This window comes from Protopterus annectens, chromosome 2.part1 (genome assembly GCF_019279795.1).
Source record: "Protopterus annectens isolate FY-2018-M chromosome 2.part1, PAN1.0, whole genome shotgun sequence".
Classification (NCBI taxonomy): domain Eukaryota; kingdom Metazoa; phylum Chordata; order Ceratodontiformes; family Protopteridae; genus Protopterus; species Protopterus annectens.
In genome coordinates this window covers 1,736,058,496-1,736,080,044 of record NC_056729.1, presented here as the reverse complement: position 1 = coordinate 1,736,080,044, position 21,549 = coordinate 1,736,058,496, and the positions used below count along the sequence as shown (strand labels likewise).

Genomic DNA, 21,549 nt, shown 5'->3' with positions numbered 1-21,549 from the left:
TGTCGAAGATTTGTGAGTATGGGTGATGCATCGAGTAGGGTTGAGATTAGTTGGGAAGTTGCTGTAGAGATTCTGGCTGGTTTGGTTGGGTATTGTTGGTTTCTATACAAGGCACCCAGTTTTTTGTGGAGTTTTTTATTGTGAGTGATACAACTGTCAAATTTGAGTTTGTTGTCAATCTGTATACAGAGTAGCTTAGTTTGGGCTGTTGGTGAGATGGAAGTGCTGTCTTTGGCAAGTATGTTGAAATGGGGGATGTTCAGGGTAGATTTTGAGGGTTGAAAGATGAGGAGTTTGGTCTTATTTGGGTTGAGGAGGAGTTGAGCATTTAATAGCCAACTTTCAACAGAAGAGAAAGATGCTCGAGTGACCTGTTGTAGTTCTGTTAGAGTTGGAGGTGGTGGTGTGCAGGTCATTGGTAAAAATGGAGAAAAGCAAGGGGCCAAGGATAGAGCCTTGGGGAACCCCGAGAGTAACATGGAGGCGAGGGGATAGATCGTTGTGCCAGACAACTGACTGCTAGTGGCCGTGTAGATAGCTGTGGAACCAATTGATGGCAGGTATGGAAAGGAGAGGTTGGAGAGTGCAGAGAGTAGAAGATCATGTGATACAATATCAAAAGCCTTCGATAGGTCATGAAATACAGCAGAGGAGAAAGGGCAATTGTTTTTATGTTGGAAAATGGTGTGGAGAGCAGAGCAGTTGTGGTGCTACTGTGTGGTCTGAAACCCAGAAGATTACTGTCTAGGAGATAATTAGAGATCTGTGAGTTGATACATTTTTCAAGTATCTTGGAGAGAGGTGAGAGGGATGGCAATGGGGGGGTAGTTGGAGATGTCTGTTGAGGGGCCACCTTTGTGTAGGGGTATGATGTGGGATATTTTCCATAAGGTTGGCACACAGGACTCAGATATGGAGCGGTTGGTTAATATGGAGATGGGATAAGCTAAAACATCAGCTTCTATTTTTTAGGTATTCTGTGGGCATGTTGTCAGCTGCTAGTCTTGTGGGTTTAGGTTTTGTCAGTAGTTTTTTTATGTTGGAGGTGGGTACTGTGGAAAGGAAGAAGGGAGGGAGAGGTGGAGTTGGTTTGGATGTGGGGGTGTTGATGTAGGGAAGTGTTTTTTTAGTTAGGGATAGAACAGTCTCAGTAAAATGTTTGTTGAAAGAGTCATCTATGCTACAGGTGGAGAGAGGGGTAGTTGGTGGGTGTTTACCTTCCCTGGGCAGAGGACAGAGTTAATTGTGGACCAGAATTGCTTTGGGTTGTTTTGGGAGGAGTTTAGGGATGCCTGACAGAAAAGGGCTTAGTCTGCTTTTACTTGCTTTTTGACTTTGTTACATAGTTCAAGGAATAGTTGTCTGAGGGGTTTGTGGTTGTGCGCCATTCTTCCCATATTTTATCCCTGGATTTTATAAGGTCTTTGGTGTTTTTTTGTAGCCAGGGGGATTTTTAGTTTGGATTTTGGTGCATCTTTGGGGGGCATGGGAGTTAAGGATGTTGAGGAAAGTACTGTTAAAGTAGTGGACTGCTTCATCTAGGTTGAGGTACCAGTTTATTTTTTGTAGGGAGGTGGTGAAGGAGCTGTAGTTGAATTTAGCTTTGTAGCGAATGTGTCGGTGGACAATGGGTTTGCTGCTATTTATGTGATGTTTTAGTAGGAAGGTTGGTGAGTGGTCACTTGGGGAGTCAGGTAAGGAGCCTGCCAGGTAAGAGTGAGGATCTTTGTTGACTACGGCCCAATCAAGAATGGTGTGATTATTGCATATTACTACATATGTTCTACAGAGCAAGTATTTCAAGCAGCCTATCAGCAACACTTCAGAACATAAAACAGAAAGAGGTGCAGTAAGTAACCCTTTCAAGTACAGTTTTTAGTGCAGCAGCCAGTTTAACTTCAAGGTTTCATTAACAGTTTACAGTGACAACAAATGTTTCATAACAGACTATTCAGCAGCATACCAATGTTTTTCCAATAATAAGCCATATGTGATGGCATTGCAGTTTCTCATTACAGAGCAGACCTTTCAGCAAGACAGCACTACTTCATGCAGAAAACAGACACAGCAGACAACCTCTACATACAGTAATTACAGCCGTTAAACAAAGTGCACAGCACCAGTGTTTACTTCAGAAAAAGCCTCAAAGAACTTCAGCAGACGAGCACTAAATCAACAAATTTCAGCAGTGCTGCTTCAGAACATAAAAAGGCATTGTCCAGTTAACAGCTATCTCCACAAACTTTCATGTTTCCAGTGTGACGTCACACAGCCAAGAAGCAAGAAAAAGGTTAATAAGCTACAGACAACGGCACACGTTCTTCCAGGACCAGTTATGTAAGACTTTATACACACTTTTTAGTTAACAGCTCAAAAAAGTTTAAATTCATTAGTAAACATCATCATTTCCATACCTGTTGTACAAACATGTCAAGTAATACTGTTACAGTTAAAACATTAGTAAATCTTTGGTTTAATTTTAAAAACTGGGTAAAGCAGTCTAAAAATGTTCTCTTAAAGTTAAAGGTTATTACTTCAAGCATGTTAAATATGTCTAAACGCAAAAGGGTTAAATCACAGAAGCAGGCTATCAGTATGGTTTCAGACACCAAGTTCAGCATATATTATTCAACATACACAGATAAGTTGTAATAATACAAATGTTCAGAATTCTTATTTACATGTAATTCAAAATACAGAAGTATGTTGCAGTATTAAACATAGGTTCATAGGTGTGTACTAGGCTAATGGCCCTGCATCCTTTACAAGGCTAGCCCATAGAAGTGCCCGGGCACATAGAAATGTCAGCACAGTCAACGTAAATAACATGCAGGCAATGTCTCAAGTTCACATTTCTTCACCTAGTTTCTCATTTTCAGAATCAAGTGCAAATATTGATTGAAATAAGATCAGAGTGCACATTTTAGTAAAGTAAATTCCAGTATAACTGAAAAAGACTTCACTACGAAATAAAATTGCTACCATTTCAGACCAAAATAAAAGAACACATTCCATAGCTACCTATAAAGGGTGCAGCAGTCCGGCACCAACTCAGGGCATTAATCTGTCATTGTTTAAGGTTAAAACAAATGACAATATTTTATTGTTTACAGCCAAATTAACTTCAGTTACACATACATCTTTATTAGAGGACACAAATGCAGTTTTGTCAGGATTTAAAGGGTCAAAGATTACAGCAGCTAACAGTTCAAAGTGTAACAGAGTTATATGCTGTTTTAGACTTCAGTGACAAGATTTGTGCAAATGTACAGATTTTAAAGAATTGGTTACGACAGGAACATACAGATTTATGGGTTAAAGATAAAATAAATTCCAGTTCAGCTGATACAGCTGAAATGCTCAGAAAGACATACTGGGTGTGGCCAGTTAGAAAAAAAGGGTAACTGTATACCTCTATGTCTTGTAAGGTATATCAGAAATAACAGTCAAATTACTTTGCAGAATAAAGGGTCTATAGTTACAGGTTTGGCAAATTAATTTTTTGTGTTATTGTTTTGTTTAGCAGTCATTAGTTAAGAGCTTTGTATTAAAGTGTTGCAATGCATAAACAATAAGCAATGATATAGACAGAGAAAATAATGTTTGCTAGTTTACAGAATGTAAAATTTAAAGTCAATAGTACATTGTCAAGGTGACAATACAGTTAAGAGTTCAGATCCTATGTATAAAAGAAAACATTATGCAATCAGTTTGGACTGGGTATGTTTTGTACGGAGATGGCAGTTTGCCAAGCACATCAAATCAGATTACAAGGTAGCAAGCTAAATTAAAGATAGTACTGTATACCATAAGGCAGTACGGCAAAGATCAATTTAGCCAAAAAAATTGTAGACTAATAATAAAATCTTGCAGCATTCAGTACTACTGAAAAGTTAAATGACATCAGCTAAAGAAATGGCTATGGTGAGACAGTGGGTGGAGTTTCACTCATAGAAGAGTATGTTAACATCTAAGGGTCACGAGAGAGAACGTAAAAAGTTCAACAGTCAAAATTGATTTCATATAGGTGCAGAACTGCAGTGTTACATTACTAATTTAGTTTCATTTGATGTTATCAGTTTTCTTACAGACTTGCAAGAGCTTATTAGCAGCAAATGATTATTCATGCAGAAAAATTTAAATAAAGTCAGCACATTAAAAAATTCCATCAGTTTATAGTTGTTAAAGCTGCAAATGTTTATTTCATGCAGAAAAATGTAAATATGTACGGTCAGGCCAATAAGCAATGTTATCAGTTTATAATTGTTAAAGATGCAAATGTTATTTTAAGGACCCGATACTAAATATAATCAGGAAAAGAAGAGGTTTAAAAGGCCCAACTATAAAAAGGACACTTCAACATTAAAGCAGGCCTTCCTTTACCTCATCAGTGACTGGGACAATGCAGAGTAAAATCTGGCAAGAGCTGTGGTGCAGAGGTTGACTGTCTATGTGTTTCAGTCATTTCTTCAATGTTTGTTTAAATTCAAAATGTATAAGTCAAAGCAAGTATGTATGTTTCAGACAGTTATATAACAATAGTAGTTTCAGTTTATTTTTTTATCTATATTGAGGCAATACTGACAAAAAGATAGTAATAGTTTAGTCTCCAGAATATAATAACAGATTTCAATTTACCCGTGTTCAGGTAGCACTGTCAACATGTTCTCATGTTTTCAGACAATTGTACAACAGTACAAGTTTTCAGTCTATATTCAGACAATACTGACAGAAGAAGGTACTAATACTTTGGTTTTCAGAATATAACATGTACCAGTTTCAGTTATGCTTTTTTCTGTGTTTAGTTAACACTGGCAAAATATATTATTTTAGTATTAGTTTAGTTAGTTTCCAGAAAATACACAGCTATTTAAATGTTCAGTATATGTTAATGTAAATTTCAGTTGAGATTTAAACTATGACATTCATATTCAGTTATGTGTTCAGTATAGTACATTTCAGTCAAATTTCAGAATATAAAAATAATACTCAGTTACTTCACATTATTCAGCCATTAGTTTTAAGGGTAAAGTAACAATTACATTATTTAGTCATTAGTTAGGGTAAAGTGACAGAATTATTTTTACAGGCTTATTAAAATAAGTTAACTAATAGGTAGTAATAGTTATCCAGTATACTCGAGCTATAACATGGCAGGCTTAATTTGCTAATTAATTTACAGATTTCGGTACACTTTACATAATTACTGTACATTTGTCAGAAAATTAAAAGAATACCAACAGACAATGTAAAGGTATAAACTTAAAATACAAAAAGTAATGGTTTTAGTAAACTATTACAGCTCATAAATATTCATAAAATATTTCAGACACAAATTTAGTAGGCAGACATCTATTACAGCACATAAAAGTTAAAAAAGGTAAGTAGCATTATAGAGTAAATTTAAAAGAAAATGTACAGACACAAGTTAACACATGATACGGTAATTATGCTTCAAGACCACTTATAAAGTTATCTCTTTAGTGCAGATTTCAATTAGTCTTCAGAAAACAGCCATCATCATGCTTGATAGGCTAGCACAATGTTTAAAGATATAAATCTATAAACAACAGAAAAAAAGTTTAATTTGCTGTAAGAGAGAGACATCATAGTACACTAAGGCACCAGTTCATAAGGTAAAAAAATAGGTAATAAACAGTGTAACTTTACCATTACAGCATATAGTGATATGGAAGAAAAATAGCCAGGGTTAACAGTTTGTACTCTGTCTAACTTAAATAAAGATTCACAGAGACAGGTTAATCAGCTTTAAAAGTCACAGAATTAAAAAGACACTCATTTTCAGAAAAATGTACAGGCTTTAAATATATTACTCATACATCAAAATGTAGACTTAAAGAATCTAGGTAATATGAAAATCAAATCAAAGTTAAACAGCTTCAAGCCTGGTAAACAATTGCCTAGTTATAAATGCTCAAGTGACACCCAGTGGTCAAAATTAAAATTGAAGGTTTACCAAATAAAAAAAAATATTTTCAGATTATGAGACAGGTAGCATAAAGCTGTATACAGTAGTTAAGAAAACAGATGTAAGGTTACTACAGAAGTAGGTCCCTATAGACTTTCATCAGGGACCTCAGAGGTAACTGTTAGATTAGGAACTTCTACTTTAAAGTAGTTATTAGATATTAGACAGGCTAAAGGGCAAAATAGGCCTAGGAATTGCATTTCATTTATGCATAAAAGACAGTTAAGCAGAAAGAAAGAATAACCTTGCTGGTCAAGCATGAGAGACAGTTTATTAGAAAGAAAAGATAAGCATAAAATGTACAGAAATACATAAAGTTCTTTTCTCAAGGGAAAGACACAATCTTGCCAGCTACAGTGGAAACCAAGGGATCCATGACTAAGAGGGCATTACAGGGTTTTGGTATTATTAAAATATACTTCTGATACAGTTAGGGAGGTCAGTCAGTTTGTTCGACCTGTCATTACAGAGATGATTAAGCTACAATACATGCATTCAAGTGTGAGTACAGAAGACAGGTCAGATAAAGACTATTTTAGTTTACTCAGTTCAGGATAATCAGAATATGACATGCAGTTGCTGTTTGTCTTTCGGCTTTTCCCAGTTAGGGGTCGCCACAGTGGAACTTCGGTCCGCTAATGATCGGTAGTTGTTTTTTATGGCGTTGAGTTGCCAGCCTGATGCCCAACCTTCAACGAAGGCATGCCCGTTCAACGCATGTCTTTTGAATGCCCACTCAACCGCGGGGAGGACATGCAGACTCCACACAGAAGGCACTCCCAACCCAAGCAGAGAATCGAACGGGAGAACCTCTTGCTGTGAGGCAACAATGCAACCGTTGCACCACCACGGAAGTTCCCAGAATATGACAGGTGATAACTTTGGAAATTGTTTATCAGCACTGTTAATGAAGACAGTATTCGGATAGTGTGAACATCTAATAAAGCCCTACTAAATGAACTACAGTGTTTGGAGAATTCATTCTGAAAAGTACACAAGTCTTGTCCCATAACGGAGAGACTGGCACCTGTTCAACATGAGTTTGGGAAAATAACAGATAAAAGACTTTCATTTCAGTCTCATTTCGGTTGTTTCAAGTTAATCCCAGTACAGTCTTATCAAGTTTTACAACTTTATCCGATCCTGATACTGTATAATCATCTGACATTTCAACGAACATACTGTGCTGCCCTTACACCACTGTTATGGCAAAATTCTTTTTGACAAATGCCAGTGGTAGAACCAGATCATTCATCTTTACATCATGATAAATTTGAAGTACTGCTAAAAGCATACATTGGAAACTACAGTATTAAGGGACATGAACAAGAAATCTGAAGCAACAAGATCATGACAAAATACTTAAACATAAAAGCAAGGATTAAAGTTAATGATTTCAAGATTTTCTTACAACATGCAAAAAAAACTTGAAGTCTTCAAAACTTTAGCACAAGCAAATTATAACAAATAATATTTTAATCAGAATATACTTTAAATGATCTGAATAAAAAATAAATAAGGTCCACAGTAAACAAAGCACTTAAACACTTAACATTTAAAAAAAATGGTTAATGCCACATCAAGTTCTACTCAAGTCATTAAATTAAGCCTCAAATATAACCCCCAAATCACAACACTTTTGGGAAGATCTTTTCCTTCCAAACTGGAGTTACACAATTATTTTAGAACAAGTCTCATGAAAGGACATTATGAAAACTTCAAAAAAAGTTCCCAAAGCTACAAAAAAAACAGATGGGTTACAATTTTAAGTTTAGGTTTGCTTCTCCAACTAATATGCACCACTACTTGGTGAAATAAAAAATGATGCATTAACTGGTAAGTTTTTTCAAATGTTAAAAAACAAAAGAACCATAAAAAGGCAAGTCCAAAATTACTCATATAAACCAATTTCAGTTTAAATTAACATTTACAAACTATCTATTATTATTCACATTAGAAGAATATCTATTTTTATACTGACCATTTCCAACTCAGAATAATATAAAATACTTCTACCAGCAACGGCACCCAAAGTTCATACACATTTACTGGTATTCGGTCTATATACAGAGAAAACATCTGAAAAAAGATAACATGGATCTTTCTGAAATAAACATTTGACCTTCCTGTTGTCTTAACAATGGCAATTCATAAATCCAATCACAATCCCGTGCACAAAATGCTCATTACCAGGTATTTATGAACACATGAAAGTTATATATTATTAATACTATATTAAAAATTGTCAGACTACCTGTGTAATTTTATTTATCCTACTTGGCTAAACATACTACCTTTCTCCACTTCTGGTTGCCCTTTTACTTAGAAGCTCTAGCACGGACAGACAGTCAATAACTGATGGCAATACTATAGCAGACACAACATAAATGGATCATTAAATGCAGATTAGTTTTTAGCTTACTTAAATCTTGGCAACTACTGTTCACAATTTAAGGAATTATTAAATGAATGTGGCAGTCTTTCATAGTACAAAACAAATGCAAGGTAGAACACATTTGCATTGTTTTCCCATCAAACTGAATCAGCTAAGAATATCCGTTTATGTGAAAACAAATACAAACATCATGAGTTAATATTCTCTTAATCTTTGCTTTCTAACACTGAAATACTTCCACTACAAACCACTAGCAAAATAAAACAATCTCTGTATTCTTACTTTACAAACTGAATGTAAAACAAAAGTTGCCAGACCCAAATTACTACTCAAATCACTTCCCATCAGGCCACCTTAAGGAACCACTGCTCCTAAAATATGTCAACTGCACTAAGGCTGACAGCATCTACAAACAAACTAGAAAGCACCACATTGGTGGGTTTTCTCGCCCTAACCTATGTATGCGTTTCCTACTAACAGTTTAGAATCCTTGCTATACAGATATCACAAAATCCTGGAACAATCTGCTTAACTTGGAACTTGAATCCTTTAAAAACATTCTTTAGAGAACATCAACACAATATTCAAGGCAATGCTTCTAAGCCATGTAAAATACATCATTAGCCATATACTAAACCACAGATACCTTCAGACTTCATGCTTCAGAAGGTGGACACAAACAATAAGCTAGGATTAAAATTTTGAGTACTTTTTGAAAGCAAATGACTGCTCCATTAGATGTGTTATCTTTCCAAAATAAAACTTGTAACTTTTAACTTTCATTTCTTTATTTTTACCCAAACTGCATACAGTATTTACCTTCTTTACAAGAATACATCAGAAAGGCCAGAACTAGTTCAGCTTACTTTTAATAGCAAAAGTTATTAATTTCTTTCAAGTCTATATCATTAACTTAACAGAAGTTAACCAAAATGATAAAAAAAAAAACAAAATAAGCCAATATGTTACTGTACTGGAAAAAAAATATTGTCTCTCAAACCATAAAGCTACCAAAGTTGTATACGGAAATTATTCATTAGTTTAAGACATGGCGATGCCTATCTGAACAATAAGATCATCTTAGATTGTTTTAATACTTCCTAATCATTATACAGTATAGCTACTAAACTATATTTGATTAATAGGTGTATTAAATGTATTACTGTCATGGATGGAATGTTGTGTTTTTCTTTTTTCCCTTCTCTTTCACCTTTTTAATATAATAAACAAACTTTTTTTTTAGATAGATAAGAGGCTTGCTGGATATCAATCACGACAATTTTACTGAACTTAGTAACTGGAAAGCCATAATACAACAAAATATGTTGCTTTTAATAACATATAACTGTGAAGATAAAGGACATATTCATGTAGAACCAACAAGAACACAAACAACTCTGAATGCACCTTAAAATGCAAAGGAAATAAGAATCTAAGAGTGAAGCATCAGACACTAATACAACATGAACAAAATTAAGGAAAGACTGGGAAACAAAAGACAAAGCAAATCAGAGCAAAGAAAAGAAACACCTTACGTGCACTGACTTTCTTCCACGTTTTACCAAATAAACGCCACGACAAGTAAGAAGGACGAACAGGACAGCAAACTTGAGAAATGCATGAAACAGAAACCATTGGTAAAGGGGGCTTCAAGAACTATTAAGTTTCATAATAGATTAGTGCCAGGCTAATTGCCCTTGTGAGCCATTTACGCCTTGCCAATTACACCATGTGAGAGTCAAACCCTGGATATTGTGTCTGTGAGGTAAACACCTTAACCGTTATGGCACCCCCACCCCATAATGTGTTTGTTTTCATTGTAAAACTCAATTGAGCAGAGTGAGCATTGCCCTATCCTTGCTGTGTCACAGTTCAGATTAATACAACGTATCTTACAAAACATAACCAAGAGATATGTACTAGGTACAGCTACACCGCTCGTGGTTTCTGAGTTATACAGTAAGGGCAAATGAGCTGCAGCATAGAAAAAATGGTATATCAAAAAGGAGATATTTTAAAACACAATGTTTGGTATAAGAAAACGGAACTATATATCACGGTATGCATTCTGGCAGACAACGCAAACTAAAATATAACCTGTTATGAGTCAGGGTAAAAATTCTTAAGGCAACTGGGCTAGTGGGCTTTACTTTATTTGCTGATAAACTAAAAGGCACCAAGTTAATCTTTACACAAACTTCTTTCGCTATTACTTATGCAAACAACATAGAATTTTATTACGACAATAACTGCACGCACATGTCAGATAAGAACGAGAAACACATTCCAAAACGAATTTGCAAAGCACAAGTCCACTACGCACATTTTCTTTTCAAAATTTGTACAGCTTCCTTGTTTTCAATCGCCAATACGATTATATCTTCTCACGTGGTCTGCAAGACTAGCGCTCCAATTAGTTGAAGTGATGACCCTTTAGTTTTATTTCCGGTTTGTCCGGAAGGAAATCAACTATTTCTTTCACTATGTGGGTTGCTGGGTGGTATGCTGTATAATATTTGGAAAGCTGTGTGATTCTCAGATGGTATTTTTCAGCGGTTCTCAAAAATAAATATTCGTTCCCCTTTTTACTTCATCAACAAATAATTAATATATTTCAGATTTAGTGGTGATTTCCAAATACGTGTTGTGGAAGAAATGGGTAGAAGCACTTTTGTAAACGTTCTGTGTGAATTCCGGCCAAGGACTCGGGTTTGGGTTGTAGCCTTTTCAAATACCCAAAGTGGTACTTTTTCAGAAACATGAGATTTTGCAGGACAAACCATACCTACAGCCAGTGCAAATGACAGAACTTCACTTTTTTGCAAAAATAAAAGTTTATTCTTGTAGCATTTGAGTTGTTCGCTTTGTAACATGTGGGTGCTTCATATATAAAATAACTGTTATGCATCCTTTTAAAGACAACTAATGACATATTTTTCTCTTAAAATTTCAGGACGTTTGCTGCTTATTTTTTCCCACGTAGTAAAGAGCTGCCCGCTAAACCTGAAAATTATTCATTTTGCTTATCGGTTTTCCACGAGGTTGTAGCAACAGTAAATACACCTTGTTGTGGGAGTGGCCACTGTTGCGATCACGTGGCTCCTTGAAGGGCATTGCCACCTGCTTGTCAAAAGGTGTGTTTTGCAAGGACTTCCTGTGTTTGCGGCTTCTAAGTTACGGGTAAGTGTGACTGACTATTCGATCGTTTCTCGTTGGTCTTTCAGTGGTCTGTATCTCTGTTATTGAGTTATACTTTTTTTGTTTAGAATTTAAATTCTACCCAGTTTATCTTGTCAGTCTGTTTAAACATTTTACAATTTATTTATCTTAAGACACGCGCGAGGTTTTCTTTTTTCGGAACCTCTCATCATTTACTTAATGTAATAATTGGTATGTTTATTAAAAAGATCCAGTCATGGCAAAACCCGGTTCATGCTTGGCGCACCTGCCAAGCGGCTCCCGTGTTCCACTTATTCCTTGCCAGTTCTGTTCCACTTTGCTCCTTCTGATGGCTGCTCCACACATGTATATGTCTGTCCTTAATTTCTAGAGTTCAGGAAGTTTGACATCTAGCTTTCAAGGCTGACGACCGGAGCACTGAGTATTTATCGGGACCATGTCATGGCACTAGTGTGACCGAAATCTGAATAATGCACGCTGCTGCACCTGCCTCATACCCCCCAGCGTGTTAAAAGGATCTTCACTTAACATATACTAATACCTTAAGTAAGAACATGACGGCTGCTGTTTTCTTTTAACTGGTGGCCACATTATATTCATCGGGCTTTTAATCTTCTTTTTATTTTAGTTTATTTTCCCTTGAAGATGGCTGATGTGAGTCAGGAGGAAAAATTTTCTCTAAAAGAAGTGCTGGTGACTTTTCGTGCATGCCTTACTGAGGCACAAGAGGTTCTAGTAGATGAGTACGTCAACGGGTGGAAAGGACTTGTTAGGTAAGTTTGTTGCTCCTGTCAAGCAAATCTCACCTGCCTCTGATTATATGGGACGTCATTGATTTTGACTCAAAATGTCGTTGTGCCATTCCTACAACTAGGGATTTTTGCAGTAAAGTTTGTGCATTACATTTAATAAATAACGACATTTATTACAGTATGAGACTTCATTTACATCAGAAAATGTACGTTAATTTACGTCTTATTTAGAATTATCATATGGCTCTCTCTATACAAGTTTGTGTCATCCGGGGGAAAAAGGACAAATGCTAGGAAAGAAAATATGATCCTCTGATTGTTGCATAAAACATTGATGATTCTTCTAAAGCACCTCAATGTGGTACAAATAATCTAAACGACCCACATTTTACAAGGGTGAACTTCCATTTTAGCAAAAATGTGAAGTGCAATATTTTGCACTGGTTGTGGCTGTGGTTTGTCCTGCAAGGCTGCAAAGTTTAATGTTTCTGTGAAAAATGTCCCACTTTGGGATTTTGAAAATGTGACACCACTACTTCTTATTTTGTCAATTTTTCAAGGTAATAGTAACAGTTTTAAAAAGTATCCCTGATTTGCAGCATTTGTCTCTGCTTATTTATTTAACATTTATGTATAGCGAAAGTCTGACTGGGACAGAGGCAGAGCCCATTTTCAATGGATGCCTGGGGAGAAACGCTCCAGAAGGTTTGTTTATTTTTGGTTTTATCCGTTATTTTGGGGATATGAGGTTGAGCGCACTGGAACTGAGTGTAATATTTCCAATTGGCAATTCTTTATCTTGGTTAAGATTACATTATACATCCTTGTAGTTGTGCAGTAGAATAGTAGTTGATGACTTGATTCAGCAAGATTTCAAGAATAAGCACTGTGACCAGCAATTTAGTACCTAATCTAGAGTGCTTGCACTTTTGGACATTTAGTGTTTTAGCATACATAGTGAAGTTGCTCAAGTGCTTAAAGAATACATCTTAAGCGCAATAAAACAATAATGTATCAGTGCTGCTGTGTAGTATATCTGCTTAGTATTTTTTGGGGGAGGTTGCTTATTCCTATCTTTACAAAGTTTTAACAAAGTTGTGATCTCCAACCTCTCTATGCATTGTAAGTTCACCCTTCTTCTACTGATGCATGATGACTTTCCAGCTACAGGGACATCTTCAGATATTGTCTGTGTCATAATGACATTATGATAATAATTAGTAATATTTTAACATTATTTTGTAATATGTTTTAGTTAAAATGATTATTTGTAGTGTGGTTTTTCTGAAGATGGCTGTTCCCTGGACTCTAGGGAAAAATAGAATTTCCCAGCTGGGCAAATATACTTAAGTGACAATGATACCCACCATGTTCGTAGCTGTACTTGGGAGTCCGGTCCTCTACCACTAGTCCACAATAGCCCAAAGGTTTCCATACAGAAACCTGGCATTGAACCAGGGGGTCCTTTAGATCTTCAGTCTAATGCTCTCCCAAGTGAGCTTTTTTGCCCACTTTTGAATCGGCACTTAGTACATATTTAGAATTAGCACTACATCATGTACTTATTTGTATTTAACGTTTCTAGTCTATCTATATGTTTCATTAAAACTGTAGATGTTGGTTTGGAGTTTACAAATATTTGATCAGAGTATTAGATTTTCTTTTTCCCCACTGGAACTGATAGATGACTCCACTACCTTCACCCAGTTGCCCTGGGAAGGGTGAGAACTAGGCATTCTCTGGCTAGGTTAATGGTCCTCAGACCCACATTATTTTATATGTAGAGATAAAACTAAAGCAAACCTTACATTTACATTTGTATCATTTTATCATACCCCTACTCCCTTTTTTTAATTTCTCCAAATCTTTTGGGTTTCTAATACCATGAGAGAAATGGACCCCATTCCTAAGTCAAAGTACGATTAAAGTTCATGAAATTAGTATTGTTTCAATCTTTGTCAGCCAGAAGTGCTCTTTGCAGCACCCGCAATGTGCCCAGTAATGACTCCTCCTGCAATTCATATAGAGTTACGTGTATTGGTAACAGTAACATATCTAAATATGATTGTAGATTCTTTTTTATAAGACCCATTGTTTCTACTACGTGCCTGCAAATCCTAGTATTTTATGACTTTGTGTCTCTCTGTACGCAAGACACTGTAGTCAATGTCTGTGGCGATTTCAATTTATCAATGCTGCGTTTGTCTTCTTTTCATAGACCACTATATCTGTTTTTCTAGCATCTGTCTTTTGAACTGTTGGTAATGGATAATCCCATGTGAAGTAAACTTCAACATTTTCTATGATGCTTTGTGGCTCATGTTTCCACTGTTTTTCATCCACTTTAGTGCCATAATGTTTGCACAATCCCCAGCCCAACAATTGTGCCACATTGTTATGACTTTCAGTATACAGTCCTTCTGCCATTAGTATGTCACAACCAGCAACGAGGTGTGTGACTGTTTCCAATTCGGTTTTATCAAACATACATTTGTTTGTTTCTCCCACATGTTCAGTGGACTTTGTAAACCAACGTGTATGTAGCCCACTATCTTGGGCCACCAATGTTAACCTTTCATTTCTTGGTTTGAATTTGCCTCTCCTTAACCATTCCTGCATTTGTTCCTGATCAACATGAGGTTCTTCCCGAAGTTGTCTATACTTGCAGCTGAATTTATGCATTTTCCACATTTCTTGACTTCTCATCTAGTCCTTCACTTTATAGTCTTTATTTTGTTTTTTGGCACATTCAGTTGCTGCCTGATTTTTATCTATTTCTGGTTTTATTTCCATTCCTGCTTGACTCCCGATATGCTTCTGCTAAATAAAGCAGAGAAGTCATCTTAGATTTATTCTCCTCATGTTTAAAACTTTCACTACATTTGGTTCTTGTGAGGTCAGCAGATGTGTGGAGTCCCACGATTGCAGATCTGTACATGCAGTCAATTTCGAGGAAGCCAATCCTTCCTTCAGAAAGGGGAATATATAATCTTGGTATGCACTGATTTTTATAAATCATTTTGTGAGTTAAGGCTTCTAAAGTATTCCTTACTAAATTTTATTCACATTTGTACATGTTTTATTGTTGATCCTTCATCAATTCCCAAATATTTAATACACTCCCTCTTGCTCAAGTTCTTTTATATCACATTCCTGTCCCAGACTGATATTTTCCTGGTGCTGCAGTTTTCCTGCTTTAAAGGATGCTTTTGCACATTTATCAAGACCAAGTGACATTCAACTTGCAGTTGTGCTTTCAATTCCTCATCTGATGAGCTATACAATTTTTAAATCGACAAAGAAGATTGGAAGTTTTTACACTTTGTTTTCTAGGAGCCAAGTTATAGCCATGGCCTAAGCTGTTAAATAGACAGCTTTATGGGTTAAGGGCAAGACAGAACAGCAGCGGTGACAGAGACTCACCCTGGAATATTCCCCTTTGAATTTTTATCCCTGGGATAATACTTTATCCTTTATCATGGCTTAATTGCAGAGTAGTCTCCCACTGTTTAATGGTCACTGTAATGTAGTCAACCAGTGTAGGGTGTATCATATACATTTTAAGCACTCTTTTATCCATGAATGTGGGGTACTGTTGAATGCTTTTTTGTAGTCAGTCTATGCCATACTTAGATTCTTCCCCTTTTTACAGTTCTCCACTATGACTTTATTTAACAACAAATGATTCATTGTTCCATATGACTTTCCTTTATTGCCATTTTGTTCTACTGCCATAATTGAGTTTTCTTCTAAATGACTGTAAACTCTGTCTGCATCAATTCCCATGTATAGATTATACGTCATCGGAAGGTAGGTTATTGGCATATAATTTTTAGGGTAGCTTGCAGGTTCACTCTTAAGAGCATTGTTTTTCCTGTTAGTCAGGTTGGTGCCTGTTCAGGGTGTGGATATCTTACTCGTGGCTAAATCTTTGTGCAAAGGTGTTAATACTTTTAACCAAAAGTTAGGTACTGCATCTGGGCCTGGGGTTTTCCAATTAGAGGCTTTTCTTAACTTTGTTTCAATCTCTCTGGCTGTTACTTCATCCCATTTCATATCCTGCACCTTTAAACTTTTTATTCTTTCTTTTACTTTTTCTGTCCATTTAGCATCTTTGTTGTGTTCCACAGGATCTTTATAGATACTTCCAAAATGTATCCATTACTTTTTTTTTTGGCAGATTTTCAATCCCTTTTATCTTGTTTCCCAGTTCTCTGTCAAACTTTTTGGGTCATCAATAAATTACTTATTTTGTACTTTTCCTTTATATTTATCTGTGTATCTTCTAACTTTTTCCACCTGTGCTGAGATTTTTAGTTTATTTGTGATAGTGCATGATAGATCATGGTCTGTTCTAATATTGTGCATTGCTTTTATCACGTCTATCTTTCTTAGAATTTTTGTTGATCTGTTCTCTCTTCTATATTCTTCTAACAGTGACATTTCTTGTCTTAATTTCTTTATATTTTTCTGTGTTCAATACTTCTATGATGGTATTCGATTTCTCCCCATCCTTTCACTCACTACCTGGTGTTTTTGTGGTAGAACTTTATCAGTTATTAATTTAGATGCATAGTAATATAAGTAATATATCCTGTTTACTTCTGTTATATCGCATGGATCTCTGTGGACAGTCCTAATTACTGTGTTCATTTGTATTAAATCAATCAACTCTTTTCTTAGCTCATTTTCATCTAAACTGAGGCACATTTTCTGTTTTCCATTCCCTGCGGGGATTCTGTAGAAAGTTCTATAGCATCTTCCTGTGACACATTCTCTCTCTTTAGTTTCATCCTGTGCCATCCATTGCGCTGTCATATGGCAACTCACTGGTCTATCACTCCTCAACATTGACTGCATCATAGTTTCCAGTTTCCTGCCTTTCCTTGCTGTCTAGCTTCAAGTGAACGTTCATAAGGCTTTTTTCAATTATGTTAGAAACCTGGAATGCAACTCCCAGACTTGTTCTGAGTTGATTCTAAACGACAAAAAATACACTGAACCCACAGACATCGCCAATATCCTGGCAGACAGGTTCAGTGCAAACTTCTCCACCCCCCCCCCCCAAAATGAGCAAGTATCTGTCCCGGCAGAGGGCTGCCTCCCAAACATCTCAGATGCTCAGGTGAAGGCTGCCCTCTCCAAAGCAAAAAAACACTGCTTCCATGGGACCAGATGGCGTCCCAGGTTGCATCCTACATGAACTCCAAGAGGAACTAATCCCTCAAATAAAACAGCTATACAATCTCAGCCTCACTACAGGATATGTGCCCACAGAATGGCATACAGCAACAGTGGTCCCACTCCACAAAGGTGGAGCCTCTACGGACCCTGGAAACTATCGCCCCATAAGCCTGACTAGCTTAGTCTGCAAGGCTATGGAGAGGATCATCATGGAGCTCATAAACAAAGACATTGGGGACCTACAGACACTAGATCCTACCCAGTTCGGCTTTGTCAAGGGCATATCCTGCCTTTTGAACCTGGTTGACTTCTTTGAAACAGTCACCAAAGCCATAGATGAAGGGAAGGTAGTCCACACAGCCTATCTGGACCTTGCAAAGGCATTTGACACAATACCCCACTCGGGCATCATACATAAGCTATCCAGCTTAAATATAAACCCCTATGTCACAAGATGGGTCGCAAACTGGCTCAAAGACAGAACCCACAGAGTGAGAGTTGCTGGAGCCATGTCAGACTCGAAACCGGTCACAAGTGGCGCCCCACAGGGTTCTGTCCTGGGACCACTCTTGTTCGGTATATACTTTTCCGAGGTACAGGCAAATGTGGAAGGACTATGGCTCACCAAGTTCGCAGACGACTGCAAACTGGGCGCCATAATCAACTCTCCAGCTGACACAAACATCCTTCAAAAAGGTCTCACAGAGACAGATAACTGGTGCCAGCGCCATGGTTTAAAGCTAAATGCCAAAAAATGTATAGTCATACCCTTTGGCAAAAACAATGTGCCCACAAATTACCACATAGGCGGAAACCCATTAAGTACAGAGAAAGTTATTAGGACCTGGGGACCCTAGTTGATAGCAATCTCTCCTTTGAAAACCACATTGCCAAAGTGGTTAGAAAGACCTTCTACATAGCCCACCTCATCACGAAGGGTTTCACATCTGGATCAAGAGAGGTAATCGTGTTCTTTATTCATCCCTCATCAGGCCCATCATAGAATACAATGCCCCTTTGGGATGTACCTTACCCGACACCTGCAGCAATTAGAAAGACCCCAAAAGTATCTCACGAAGAGGATCAAGGGTCTCAAACAGATGCCATATGCTGCTCGGTTAAAAAATCCTCCAGCTCTACTCAGTTGCATACCGCCTACTTCGAGGCGATCTATGCCTGACATACAAAGCTATGTCAAATCCAGAATTAATGGACATGCTCCACCTCAGTAAATCTAAATCCTTAGAGCCACACACTCGAGGGACTTGAACCTCAGCACAGAAATAAATAGAACTTGCTGGAGGGACAGGTTCATAACCCAGAGGCTCCCTTCACTCTGGAATAGAATTCCAGTTCATGTGAGGCAGAGCACCTCACTAAATCTCTTCAAGAAGAATCTCGATAAGTGGATGGGGGATCATAGGTTTGTCCCAGGGATTACTCCCGTGTCACTATTAGACAGAGGCACAGTAAACTAAACCTTAAAAAGGGCACAGTATACTCAAATCAAGGGGTGGCGTAAGCCATACAGAATTGGGCTAGGCTTATAATTGCCCCAGGGCAGATAGCCTAGTATTAACCTATGAACCTATATACTGGTTTCCTGCTGAAGGCGCCAAAATATCTTCATATGGCACCTGCCCAATTGCTTCCTGTTCCCACTGGTTTCCCCTTAATTTGGATATCCATTGCTCTCTCCTGTTGTGGTGCTTTTTGAATTGAATTTTCTACACTGAATTCTTCACTTCGCAGGTACTCCATAACCTCAATTTCTATTTCTTTAACTTCTCCATTACTAATCTCCTTTTCCTCTTTGTCTTCTTATTTTTTGTGTTGTAAAGTTTTCCATGTCCAGATTCCTTCGCCTGTATTTCTCTTCAAATATCTTTGGTGCTGCTCTTTTGTGTTGGTTAGTTTTGCTTTCTCCATTGCATAAATATTACACCATATTAAATCTTATTTCTTTCCCATGTCCATAGTTCTTCTTTCGATGTCTCCTGATCTTCCTGCTTCTCCTTACTTTGGGGGCTCTGTCGTGCTGTGATGTAACCCGTGTTAGACCTTCTACACTAAATCCTTCACTTCCCAGGAACTCCATAACTTCAACTTCTATTTTTTTAATTTCTACTTTACTTATCTTCTTTTCTAAATTCCCTCTTTGTGATATTTTTTATTGTGAAATTTTCCATATCCGGATGCCTTTACCTGTATTTATCTTCGAATATCTTTGGAGCTGCCTTCTTTATATAGATTAATTTGGCTTTCTCCTTTGCATAAATATTGCACTATATCAAATTTCTCTCTTTCCCATTTACATATTTCTTTTTTTATACATTTCAAAATTCTCTAGGTTTTGTTGTTTATATTTTCAAACTTCCATAGATGCTTCTTTTTCCAAACAGATCAAAGTTTCTTGATCTGTTTACTGTTTTTAAAAATCTGTTGTACTAATGAATACAAATCTTTATTTGAATCTTCTGACAGTTTTTCTTGTGGAAGTATTTTTCTTTCCTCTAATTTCTCTCTCAATCATTTTGTATATCTTGTGTCTGGCAATGCTGGGATTTTTGCATAATAGTAACAATGCATAATTTCTTTCTTATTCTCAATAGTCTACTTTATCGTCTTTATGGCTCTTCATGGCTCTTCTTTGGCCTATCAGTTTTTTGTAATTTTTGTGGACTACTACTTCCTTGTCCAACAGGGGGCCATCCTCCCCCTGTTCCTGGCCTGGCCCCATTGTAGGAATGTTTCCGTATTTTGAGGATTCTACACTGTCATCTTTTCCAGTCCTGGCACCAATGAGCCTATCAGGATTAAGCACTTTTTTATTCTGAGTCTTGTGCACCCAACTCTTTTTGAATTTTTACCCTACTTCTGTCCGTGATGTATGCTATATAAATACAGTCTATATATCAGTGTTGTCTTGGTGAGATTTTGTGAAAAAACAGAGTCCACCTCATGAAGGTACTCACCAAGACTTTAGGATGAGTTCAGTTTCAGCAGTAATACTCTCCTCAAATTGCTGACGTATCTCTGCATTCGGACCCCAGTGAGAAAATGTTGATGTAACTTAAGAAGTTTTGCTGTCAGCTTGTATCCCTGACATCACTGCAGTCTCTAGAGAGATTCCCAGGTAAGTGGCCAGAGTGCTGAACAGGGGGCTCCCTCCCCCATTTTCCAGTGGCCCCAAGTGACCATCAAGATGGACTTTGCCATTTCTATTGCTGTATTGGAGGGGTATCGTTCTCTCCTCTCTGTCAGATTTGCATGTGTTCACTCTCTTAATTCTACTTTACAACTTGCATATAGACTACTACTAAGGATCAAGCAGTCTGCCAGTTCCGCCACTGTGACTGATAAAACTGATTGGCTGCCAGTTCCGCCACTGTGAATGATAAAACTGATTGGCTGCCAGTTCCGCCACTGTGAATGATAAAACTGATTGGCTGCCAGTTCCGCCACTGTGAATGATAAAACTGATTGGCTGCCAGTTCCGCCACTGTGAATAATAAAACTGATTGGCTGCCAGTTCCGCCGATTAATAGCCTGTTCCCTTCTCTCTCGCCTCCATTCCCCAGTTGCCCCACCCTTTCCCACCTTTGTAGTGTTGCCACTCCTACCACATTTCCTTCTATCGCCCAACCCACTTAAAATAACACCCTACATCTCCTTTCAACTTTGAACTAATAACTTATGCCTCACCATTGCACAAAAATCTGTGGCAGGCTAGATACTCTGTTCATAGCCTAGTATGAACCTATGAACCTATCTGCCCTGGGGCAATTATAAGCCTAGCCCGATTCTGTATGGCTTAAGCCACCCCTTGATTTGAGTATACTGTGCCCTTTTTTAAGGTTTAGTTTACTGTGCCTCTGTCTAATAGTGACACAGGAGTAATCCCTGGGACAAACCTACGATCCCCCATCCACTTATCGAGATTCTTCTTGAAGAGATTCAGTGAGGTGCTCTGCCTCACATGAACTGGAATTCTATTCCAGAGCGAAGGGAGCCTCTGGGTTATGAACCTGTCCCTCCAGCAAGTTTTA

At 37.3% G+C, this 21,549-nt stretch overlaps 1 protein-coding gene and 1 long non-coding RNA gene across 3 annotated transcripts in view; one reads left to right on the top strand and one right to left on the bottom strand.

The window, feature by feature from the left end:
- LOC122794618 overlaps nt 1-10,769 on the bottom strand; it is a 133,105-nt gene extending 122,336 nt beyond the window's left edge. Inside the window, exon 1 of the long non-coding RNA XR_006363661.1 lies at nt 10,644-10,769. This is a non-coding gene — a long non-coding RNA (uncharacterized LOC122794618). The remainder of the gene's footprint in view (nt 1-10,643) is intronic.
- An 86-nt stretch (nt 10,770-10,855) lies between these two features.
- LOC122794617 (ceramide-1-phosphate transfer protein) overlaps nt 10,856-21,549 on the top strand; it is a 63,927-nt gene continuing 53,233 nt past the window's right edge. The window contains exons 1-3 of one of the 2 annotated variants that reach the window (XM_044063189.1): nt 10,856-10,926; nt 11,338-11,564; nt 12,193-12,337. In XM_044063189.1, coding sequence (XP_043919124.1) covers nt 12,210-12,337 — 128 coding nt within the window. In that variant the 5' untranslated portion in view covers nt 10,856-10,926; nt 11,338-11,564; nt 12,193-12,209. The other variant, XM_044063190.1, reaches the window with a different exon arrangement.